General features: G+C 39.8%; 1 protein-coding gene across 1 annotated transcript; it reads right to left on the reverse strand.

Annotated features, from left to right (window-relative positions):
• Window positions 1-1174: 1174 nt before the first annotated feature.
• Window positions 1175-10167, reverse strand: hcn3 (hyperpolarization activated cyclic nucleotide-gated potassium channel 3; the record flags this gene model as incomplete). Its single annotated transcript, XM_079570398.1, has 7 exons — window positions 10031-10167; window positions 3982-4411; window positions 3634-3795; window positions 2793-3011; window positions 1908-2054; window positions 1587-1827; window positions 1175-1374 (listed from the first exon to the last, which is right to left on the reverse strand). Exons 1-7 carry the CDS (start codon window positions 10153-10155, stop codon window positions 1175-1177), a joined length of 1524 nt encoding a protein of 507 aa, XP_079426524.1. The 5' UTR covers window positions 10156-10167.
• Between the last annotated feature and the right edge of the window lie 1902 nt (window positions 10168-12069).

Consider the following 12069-nt stretch of genomic DNA (forward strand, 5'->3'; position numbering starts at 1 on the left):
TAGTATTCACGATTTTATTGCTTATTTTAAAATTATTTAACGTTTTTATTAATCAACATTTTATGTCAATTCAGTCTGTCATCTTATCATTGGTTCAACTTAGACATTTTTGCACAAAGGACATATATGAGGGCTTCGGAATAGGGTGACCAGTTCACCCTGGACAGTCCCAGTTTTGAGCCCTCCTTTCTCCAAAACCATTTATTTGTCCCAGGCTGAGCAGTTAGCGCTCATAGCAAGAAACCTTGCCTTTTTGTGTGGAGTTTGCATGGTTCTATTCCTCTCTGGATGGATTTCCTGTGGGTACTCCAAGTTCCTTCATCAGCCCAAAACATGCACAATAGGTTACTCCTCCTGTCAGGTGATTGTGACTAATAGTCCCGGGCGCTGCACTGGTTCTTCACTCAAAACTTAATGACTTTTAATCATATGTGCGTTAAACACAGTTTTCATTGCAAAAGACTTAAAAATCTATCCCCTAAATGCTGATTGATCAGTCTATTTAATAGACATAACTTTTAGACCATTCAACGTGACAAAAAAAAGCCACCCATTGTGTTTTAAATGTGGAAAATCTGGTCACCCTAACTTGACTTTTCAAACATTGTGTATAATTTGTGGGTAAAAATGTGTGTAAGAAGTACATGCACTTTCAAAATGCTTTTGATCAAACAAAGTGGCTTCTCTTTTCCAGTTTGGCTTTATTAAAATATAAATATGATACCACATATATTGGAATTGAAACACTGTAAAGCCCATTTCTGTACAGTTATTACATCAGAGCAGCTTATCCTCAGTGAACATTGGTATTAAACCGCAACTTGATGCAACCTACAGGCAGGAGGGGTGATTTAAATCAGAGCTACATAAAGCCGATATATTATCCAGCTGGTACTACCATTCACCTTCTGTGACCACTCTGTGGACAATGTGTGGCCCTTTAAACATATATGTACATTATCATAGAAATATATTTGTAATAATAATGCTGCAGCACTTGAAGAAAAAAAAAACCAGATGATTCCCAAAAAAGCAATTAAGATCTAACAAGAAAGGTTAAATAATATATTTATGCAATTCTTTGTGCTGAAGTCAGAAGCTGATGCAATCGATAAAGAGTGTACTGTTGGTGTGCAAGGAAAAGCAAGTTCATAGTTTGCAGTTTTGCTTCATGTCACTCTGATGGTTCAGACTGGGCCCTGGTCTTGGTGTATCGTCCCAGTCGGTCCACAGCGACACTCTCAAAGGCCCGTCTCATCAGAGGGTGCTCCTCCAGGACCTCATTAAAACTGTCCACACTCAGAGAGTACAGTCTGCAGTAAGTGTCAGCTCTGACACTGGCCGTGCGCCGCCCTTGTGTCAGCAAGCAGATCTCTGCAGCACACAAACACAACAATTGGAGTATTACCCTTCTTATTAGAAAATTTGACTTAATAAACAATCAAAACAATGTTTTTCTTTTTGATTAATAATTAATTGAGACTAGTAGAGCAAAGGAGCTGTCCGGAAATTACCCAAAAAGACAACAACATTGACAGACTGGTGCAGCTTAAGTAAACATTTGTTGAAAGGTTAAAACGATTTACCCCCAAAATACGCTCCATCGTTGAGCTTAATCTCCTTATTGCCTCGGGTCATGACGGTGACAGAACCATGCTGGATGAAGTACATCTTTCGACCAAGCGTTCCTTCGCGAATGATAAAGTCTCCCGGCTGAAAGACTTCAAATCTCAGCTTTGTTAAGATCACTGTCACAAAGTGTGGATCTGTGTTGGCAAACAGGGGCATGTTCGCTACTAGCCCACGACAATTATAGCTGACAATTTCCTGGGTCAAGAGGAAAGAGGACGGTTTAGATAATGACAAATACAAATAAGTACATTTTGTTTTTTAATAGAAACACACACCTCCTTAAGAGGGTCACTGAGCTCGCCAAGGATGCTGTCCTCATCGAACATCTTGCCTTGAAAACGTTGCTCATAATAGTCATGGATTCTCTGCCTGACGTCTGCAGGCAGTTTGTGAAAGGACATGTACTGCTCCACTTGTTTGTACTGAAAACAAAAAGAAGAATTATAAAGTAGAATTATATAAAACATACATTTTGGATGGCGTGAGTATTTTTCAACCATGTGTGAAATAATAACTCATTTGTTTAATTTGCAGGCATTAAGTAGATTACCGACCTCATTTGTGATGGGCATTAGCTAACAATCATCCCAAACAAAGATGCTGCCATTTGTGTTTGGTTTTATCATGTGGAAATCCCCCGGAAAGGGTCACATTCAGGCCGCAAAACCCATTAGATAATACTATATTCTCTGGGAATTTGGCTTATTTTCATTGAAACAGAACAAGCCAGTCAGCAGGCAGTGTAACTGTGACATTGTGGTGATAATACACTCAAAAGCCAAATGAAGATTTTCTTTAAGAGAGGAACACTTTGTTACCAAATGAGAACAATGTATTGATGTATTGCATTACACAGCTGTTTCTCAACCTGATTCTACCGTTAAAAAAAAAAAATGATGCTCTTTTTGTCCTGCAGTAATTGGGATTAGTCCTCCACACTTCATATAGACTTCGGTTGGATCTTTATTATGAGGTTTAGGTGTGACTTTGAGCCTAGTTTAGATTTTTGCTAAACTCCTCATTTATCTGCTTTATTTTTCATTAAGTTGAGGCCTAGTTTCGCTGTGATCAATATGTGGATTCAACATTTAGATTAATTCCAGACGCACTTCTTGCAAATAGCTAAGTAATGCTAAGAATCCACGCCCTGAGCCTCGTACCTTTTCCTGGTATTGACGGTGAGAGGAGTCCAGAGATTGGACCAGATTGGTGGCATGTCCCAGGAACATGGCGTAGCACGTGGCTCCGATGACCATACTAACCATAGTGAGCCACACGTCACTCGTGCCCTCTGGAGGGTTGGCGCCATACCCAATACACAGCATGTGGCTCATGGCCATGAACAGGGCATAGGAGTACTGAACGTGCCATGTTGCGTTCTGTGGAAACGGGGGAAAACCAAAAAGAATCTGATAAATCTGTTAAAGGCTCTATAACAGATTTCTTTTATAGTGGTGGAATGATATTTGCTTTGCTCTACAGTATAAAATCAGACATTTGTGGAAAAAGACTTTTGCGACCTGTGCATCTAATAATGAAAGATTTTTTAATGATTGTGAAGCAGCTGACTACATTGTTGTCTGCTCTAAATGTTGTTGTGTGTTTTTTTTTTTTATTGTTTTTGTTTTTTAACTGGACCTCGAGTCTGCAATAAAGGTTGATGATGATGATATTATTATTACATTATTATGACACTATTCACCACTGAAAGTTGTAAAAAGTGCTTTTAAAATAATCCAAGTGAAGAACTCTGTGTATGCACTTCCTCTTTCATTCTTTGTCTTTAGCCTTCAATATCCAGGCTTAATATGCAATATCAGCTAACCAGGGTAGAGAATAATCGAGGGATTTCTTCCCCTAATATATATATCTTTGTTAATTTTCTACAGTATGGCTGTCAGCAAAGTGAAACAAAATGCTAAGGGAAAGGCCAAGTAATCTGTGGTGTTGGGGGCATAATTAGAAGTAATATATAAAGTGATTTAATTCCATATAACATACCACCATATTATTTCTGTACACCCAGCAGTCCGGGGGAAAGTCCTGAAGCATAGGCACCATAAAGGTCAGGCAGCCGTCCCAGTGGCACAGCAGAAGCATCATCCCGATCAGGTTTGCAATTCGCACCACGGCACTGGCCAGGTCATAGGTCATGTGGAAGATCTATTACGTGTCAAAGTCACATTGAGAAACAACATCAGGGATATGACATGATAGAAGACTGAGAGAATTTACACTGTGATTAAATTGATAAGGTTAAATCAGGGTGTATCATATATTATAATACTGTATCGTGAAACATTTTGGGTTTAAAGTGTTGTACATCTTTTTTATGCATGTTTTCTTTACCTCCTCCCATTGGTGGATATATCGAATCAGTCGGGACAGCCGAAGTAGGCGGAGTAGGCTGAGGATTTTGGTGAAGCGCACGATGCGGAGGGCGCGGGCAGTGCGGTACACGTCAGTGGACGCCAGCAGGCTCTCCAGATCCACAATGAGAAAGATATAGTCCACTGGGATCGAAGAAATAAAGTCTACCATGAACCAGGTGCGCAGGTAATGCAGGCGGATCTCCTTAGGGTCGAGGATAATGTGTCCGTCGTCTCCCAAAAGCCCCGTTCGAAAGTTAAAAACCAAGTCTAACAAGAATAGAGTGTCAGAAAGGACGTTAAACGTGATCCAGGGCGGTGTGTTCTGGTCCTCAAAAAAAGTGATTCCCCACGGCAGTATCACCAAGTTACTCATCATTAACAACAGCATGACAAGGTCCCAGTAAAACCTGAGCAAAAATGGAAAGAGAGAAGACATATAAGGTTAATAAAAAAAATGTGTACATTATGGATATCAGTAATTATCAAAACTTTTCTCCTAGTAAGAAAAAAAAAAAAAGATCTATAAAATAGCCTTGTGTGTGAAGTGTCAGGCTACATGACACAACATCACCACCCTCCCAAATATTCAAAAACCTGATCTTTTCGAGCCTTCTGGTCAAAAAGTGAACAGTTGGAAACATGAACGTGGTCATTGTGTTACGAAAGCTAAACACCCCTTTTACCATGTAGCCCTGTGCTCATCGGTCATAATAAAGACAGAGTTTGTACAAGGAAAGCTTATGTTTCTGTCACCCAATCCAGCATGGAGGTTAAAGCTCTCGAGAGATCAAGCTCCCTGACGACTCTGACTGAAGACACTCGGAAGTGTCTGACAAGGATGAAGTGCGCATTAAACATTGACTATGGCCCTTATAAATAAAGCAGGAGGGCTTGTGCTAATGGCTGAACTTATGACCTCAAAAGAGTTTTTGGCCAAGTATAAGAGAGAGAGAATAATGTTTGTTTTCTGTTGTTTTTATACATTTCATTTCCAAGATTATTTTTGTCTGTTTACATAGGCTAAACATATTAAGGCATGACATTCATACAGTTGAATATTACAATGAGAAGTTTATTTTGACTTCTGAACAATGGGAATTTCAAGATACAGTATTTTTGTTTTTGAAAATGTTGTTCTAAAAGACACAAACAACAAAAAAGAACAGCTGAGTAGAGAAACTTTTTGATTTTAGATTTTTACCAGACTGTAATAGAACTGGTTGAGAAGTACATATACGATTATCACAAATTGTTTTCAATAAAAGATAATACTTTTAGATCAATGGTTGAATAGAACAAGGATCAGCCCACAGAATGCGTTCACTGTTCCTGAGGCCTCACTATGCTCCTCTGACAGGCTGGGGGCCATTAACCTGTTTTCTCTGTCTCTGCTTTCACTATATTTGAAGTCGATTTCTTAGTATTTATAGCCAATTCAACTATCCTGGTAAAGATCTTAGATGAAGGTTCTTGAGTCATCTTCTGCACTCTGTATTGAAGTGAAGGACGTTTCGCCTCTCATCCAAAAGGCATCAACAGCGATACTAAGGTTTCCAGCTCACACGTGGATTAGATAAAGACCACAGTGAAGGGTTAGCTCACCTGGTCTCCAACATGCTTGAACAGGCAAGCTACCAAAGCATTACTTTAATAATAATATAACAATTATGGCTTACACACATGTATTGCGCTTTACAAGCCAGTGTTACCAAGTTTCTCCAAGAACCACTGTAGTCATTATTCATTCACCCCATACTATTGGAGCCACAGCCCATCCCATCCCACCACAACCACCAACCACTCACTCATTCATTCTGGCTTATGGTACATATTTTTAGTGTTAGGGGAAACTGGAGTACCCAGAGGAAACCAGCAGAGACACGGCGAGAAGATGTAAACTCTGCAGAGAAAGGCCCCGTCCGGCCTGGGATCAAACCTTCTAGCTGTGATACATGAGTACGCTAACCGCTGCGCCACCATGTTGCCCTTTTTTCACCAATCTGATATTATCTCAACTTCACCACAGATAAAAACAAATCTTGTTATGTAATAGATGAACAGATGAGCGCCACATTTCGTACTGAGTAATCTAAGCAAATATAGCTAATTTTAATCCCAGAGCTGAATCAGTGCAAGCAATTGTGCTAAAAGAGCTATAATTAAATCTGTGTGAAATCAATTAAGTTTCGCATTATAATTAAATATGTCATTGGAGATGTTAGCTAATGAGCCCAAAGGTTGGCAATTCAATATAAATACGGGCATTGCCTGCTCTTGTAAAGTGCTCTTCTACAAAACAAAACGCACAGGTTAGTGTAAAAACATGTGCAATAGGTTAATCCTCCAGCCAGGTGTTTCTGACCACCAGGCTCCACATCATGGAGATGGGTCCCCGAGCTCCTGCCCCTGCTGGCAACTCACTGCTCCTACAGGTCACCCAGCAACAATGAGGACGGGTCAAATGCAGAGGATGAATTTCTCTACAGAGATGAATAAAGTATAACTTAACTTATAAAAACGGCGCAGTGCAGAGAAGAGTCAAGGTAAACTAATTTCTGATCCAAATAGTCTTATAACTGTGATAACAGCAAAACATATCCTTCTATGAATAAACATTTATCCTAGCTTGACATAATTGATTTTAAATGTAAAGCACGACTCTCAGTTTGAAATTTTTCAAAAAATAAAAATGTGTTTGATGACATCCGTTCAGCATCTTCTGTTCAGGAGCAGCGTCTCTACTCCGAGCTCCTCCACGGTGACTGAGCTATTCACCCCATTTCCAAGCCTGCGTTGTCCTTTCAGGTGAGGGTAGAAGCGTAGCACTAGCATGCATTAGGCTCAATCATAGCACATCAATAATATCACATTGATCCACTATATTATTGTTTATTATCTTAATTTTGTGCCAGAGGACAGACACCGACATCCGCTCACTGCTTGCGTCCACGTCCCTGAGCTCAAGGCTGACCTATAGGTCCCCAGTGTCATGTTATGCTTCATGGCTACAAGGCTTAGGTTTCCTCCCCACAGATTGTTTCCATCAATTGTCAAACAGTATAGCTCCCTGTCCCGCTCTCATTTTCACTGCAGTAACAGTATAGACCCCGCTACTTTTGATTACACACACAAAGTGATGTAACACGGGTCGAAAACTCTCAAGTTGTTGTATTATTGTTTAATGTATGTTTGTTGGTATATTCTGTGTATTTTGTGACTGAGATATTACCCATTATCCCACTTTTCCCTCTTTCATATTATTAAATATGTTTTATATGTGCTTTGTTGATCATCTTTACAGCCTGTTTAGTCTCTCATAAACCTATTCACATTTATTGTAGTAGCCCAGCACCTGTTGTTGAAGAAAGAGGGGGAACGCACACCAAAGATCATGCCAGAGGACGTTCAGATGTTGAGGAAAATCTTCAACATTCAAAAAAGCAGCAAGGCACATTCAAGTAGCCGATAGTATAGGATAAATATTATATATAATTCAAATAATATAAATTGCAATTAATTCATTAAAGGCATAATGATGAATAAATATATTCTGTCCATCTAATTATGAAGCTTTTTATCAATTGTGGACAAGAAAGCTAGTTGCTGTTATTTAGTTTACTGTGACAGTATTGTGAAATGTGCTTATTAACACATTCCTGTATTATTTTCTATGAAAATAAACAATCATCAAGTCTTCTATCCGCAAAGCTCGACTCTATAGTTCAGTGTTTCTATGACCTAAGTTTATATTGACCTCAAACAATCCGCTCATGAACGTAACCTGTTTTAATATCACTGAACTAATCTAATGGGCAGTCGGAGCATAAGGTTTAAGAAAAACAAACCTTTGTTAATCCAGACCTCTACCCCTCACCCTCGGATGTCTGTTTTATTGCATAATAGAGCAAGATTAGAATTATATGGACCCTTATGGGCAATAATCCCTGTGCACGGGTTTATCCACAGTCTGGCCAGGCCCGGATGGGTAAAAAAATGCTTAAATTTGATAGTGACAGATTGACAGCTCAGTGGTTCTCAAGCTGTGATTCAGTAACATGAGGGTGCGTGATCTTCTGGTGATAGTATTCAGAAGTACTCAGATGAACTACTGTTTAGTTTGGCCTGAATGCGAGTTTAGACATAGTTCAAATTCCTACTGGTTCAATAATGGTTAAGGCATTGCTTATCTTGCCTTGCTTTAACCATGGTTTTACTCTTAGTTCAGTCCTGGTTATTTGGCCTTGGATGTGACATACGCACAGTTGTAATTGAGTCCCATACTTATATTTAGAGATAGCACTCTGTGTGACAAATAGTTTCTGAGGTTATCAGGGTACTTGGGGGAAAAGTATTTTTTTATGCTTTTATATTGGCTAGTTTTATGTTGAACTTTTTTCAGCAATCGTGCAACACAAAACAACTGCCATACGATATATGTATCTCCACAGGGGTGAAGGGTTCCTAATTTATCAGGCTCTCTGTCAGTAATCCAGCTGATCTTGTCTCATGCTCTGTATCACTATTCAAATCTCTTCATCGCCTTATCATGTGCGATTGAAATCATCTGCTCCAATGCCCTTGGAAGAGATCTGCTGTTTCAGCCTTGTGTAAAGCCTGCATTTAAATAGGCAAGTGCAATATAGAGCTAAATTCCATCTATAGTCGATATAGTATGACAGCAAAAACTCAAATTTATGAACATTAATAATACATTTCAGGTGGCTTTTGGAATTTAAGTCTATAGAATCTTTATCCCTGCTTTAGTGGAGCTAGTCAAGATTTATACCAGTTCATTTCTGAGTTTGTCCTATTTTATATACAATGATTTTATAAAATGATTTGTAAGTCCTTCACTAAGTCTGGATGCAATTCAATCACATTTCTTTTTTTTTTTTTAAATAATCCATAACATTGCTGCTGAATTCTGAATTTGGAGACAATTTCCCACGCCACACCGTCGACTGTCAGAGGCTCCAAGACGCAGAACCACATTTGGCACATAAAGCACTTCGGAAGAACTTCGGATTCGGAACAACTAAATAGTGTTTTTTAGGCTGGCTTTGACATCTGCCAAAGGGACTGCCGATGAAAATGAGCTTTTTCTGGCACATTTTTCTGGCACATTCACGTGTATAAGGTTGCTTTATGTGCACTGCCACTGCCCCTTTTCAAATAAATACATCAATAAAAGTTTAATGCACCAATTATTGTCCATTTACACATCTGATCAAATGTTTTTAATGCAAACCTGTGAGTGAGTGAGTGAAGTGGGAAGTGTGTTTATGATATGACTGACATAACAATGCTTCTCCATGTATTATTATGTATTAGGAACTTTTGTAAGTTTTGTAAGCTTTTTTTTTTTACTATAACCTGGCACATGACATTTCTTCTTTTTTAGATGAATGTCTTTAGTGCGTTGTCCCTGATAATATCAATAAATTCAAAATCAAAAGCTACATCAGGGGGTGTATCTGATTCCAGAGGGGGGAAATCAAAAGGGAAGATATTATATGTTTATATAGTCTGGCATGGCATACAGATAGAAACAGTCTGAGAATAATTGAAAAGTAAAGATGGACAATAGTATAACAGTGCAACATTTGTGACATTTGAGGCTTTATGAAGATGTACAAGCCTGTGTGGACTGGAGTTGTTGCTATAGTGGTCCTCAAATTGTGGTATGACTTCTTCAGGTGGTTCTCTGGATCATCCGCAAATTTAGACTTTATTCAAGAGAAGCAATTTCATTTATGCTTCAGTAATGCATTAAGCGATTTTCTGATTTGAACCTGGTTTACACCCAGTTTAGACATCTAATTTATTCCAATTTAGGACTGTTTTCGGGTTTGAGAACAGCTGGTCTAAGGTGTCACTATGTGTTCACCACTTGTAGTTACACACCTCTTCGAGAGGTTCAAGTTCTGATTTAGGTTCATTTACAGTTGAGTCCTGATGTTGACCTGGTTCTGTCTCTTCCTTTAGAGCAGTCTCGTATGACTGACAAAACCCTGTCTGTGTGTTACCTGAAGTCACTGTAGGGGTGAATGATCCAGACTCCAAAAGACTTGACCCTGTCCTGCTCCGCTGCGACCCCTTTGTGGCTCCCGAACATGCGCAGGGAGAACTTGTTGACCCCGGGCTGCAGCATGGACCCCAGCTGCTTCTGGAAGTAGTTGGAGTGGTCAGCGTAACCCTCGCTTGCATCCTCGTCCCCGCACCCATCCCCGTGGGTGTCCTGCAAACCATCCGGGTCCGCTGTGTAGGTTTCATTGTGGGATTTGACCAGGGAAAAGAGCGTCTTGGTCACATCGCTGCGGCTGTCTGGTTTTGGGGAAGGTGTTGGGGGCGGACTCCTCTGGGACCCGCTCCTCCATCTCGAGAAGCGCAAGCTGCTCCAACTGCGGAATCGGGACGTCTCTGACTTTCGGGCAGGACTCTCCCCAACGCCTCTGCGTTCATCAAGGCTCTTGCAGGGGCTCGACATTTTATGGCAATTACTTTTACAAGAAAAAATGTGCTTGGAAATATCACAAATGCTCAATGAGTAAAGGTTTCCATCCTTTTGTGCAGTTTTATATGCCTAGAATAGATAATTTAGATAATCTTCTTCAAGGCTAGAGAAATCAACTTTAATTCATCCTACTCTGCTAAGGCTGAAAAAAAAGAATAAATTCACACAATCAAACGCATTAAAGTATAAAAAAAATCTAGCTACCCTATGTTATATACACTGGCTATATACTAACATATCCACATTCAAAACTTGAACATATGTTTTTGAATAAATGCTGCGTGAATCAGCCCTACTACTTTAATATACAAACTAAAAACTATCCAATAGATCTGGATTTTGTTTCCAAAATGAACAAAAATCTAAAAAGTCCCTGAAGATTGTTATAGCTGTAGCTGTAACATACAACTAAAGACTATCAACTACAAACATTGAAATAGCAAGATGTCACATAGCTGTCATTTAATTAAACCTGCACCAAGCAAAAAAAGTTTAACAACACAGCAGACCTGCCCAGACGAGACTCACGCGCGTAAAAAGCGAATTTAAAAGGTTTCCTAGGTTGAGAAAAGTTTTTGCTTCCTCCTGGGGCGAAGTGGAAAGAGTCCTGTTGAGAGCTCGATGTCGATGCCCATGCACATAATAATGACGCCTGTCCCAGCACCGCGATGACTAGCCTGCCGTAATCGGCTTGTCCACTTACCTCTGACCACCTCCCCCTCCCCTCACTGTGAGGCAGCAGTGCGTCTCTTGTCTCTCCTGTCCCGCGGTGGATGAACCAAGAGACGATTCCGGGCTGAGATACAGAGGAGGTCACAGGCCACCGGGAAACAAGTGTGTGACTCCCCCAAACACCGTGCATTATTGATGAGAGGACAACCCCGTCCGTTCAGCTGAAATCCACGATGGGCCTAGTGGCACGCTGCTTACGCACGCTGCGCTCTGGCCCACTGGTTTGGTTTAAGGCAGTGAACTTCAACCAGGTAGGCTTGGCCACCAGTGTTAATTTCGTCGACAGAAATAGTCAAAGTCAAATTTTTCCCCCGACTAAAACTAAATTAAAAGTTTTTGATGAGACTAAAACTATGACTAAAACGGACAGATATTTTCGTGGACTAAAATAAGACTAGACAAAAATGAAAAGAAGAGACTAAAATCATCCAAAACTTCCACTGACAGTCTGAAAGAGCCTCAGATCATTAAAGGAACAGCTCTGAGCTTTGTCCATGTGAGAGAAGCTCCCTCCATGAAGCAGAGGACCATGGTTAAATATGATTAAGCCTATAATAAAGTAGACTAAAATTGAAGAGAATGTTTTCTCTTCAATTTTAAATCGACTAAAATGAAACTATATTTTCGTCAAAAGACTAAAACTAAATTAAAATGTGTTGTCAAAATGAACATTGCTAGCCACGTGGAGCAGCTAAAATGTGTCTAACTGTGTGTTCAAATTTCAATATTATGCGTATGTGTTATTATGGTTTGTACAGTAGCCTGCATAAAACTGACGAAGATAATAAGATATGATCATATTTCAGCATTGATAATCTG

The sequence above is a fragment of the Gobius niger genome, assembly GCF_951799975.1.
Source record: "Gobius niger genome assembly, chromosome: 14".
NCBI classification, from domain to species: domain Eukaryota; kingdom Metazoa; phylum Chordata; class Actinopteri; order Gobiiformes; family Gobiidae; genus Gobius; species Gobius niger.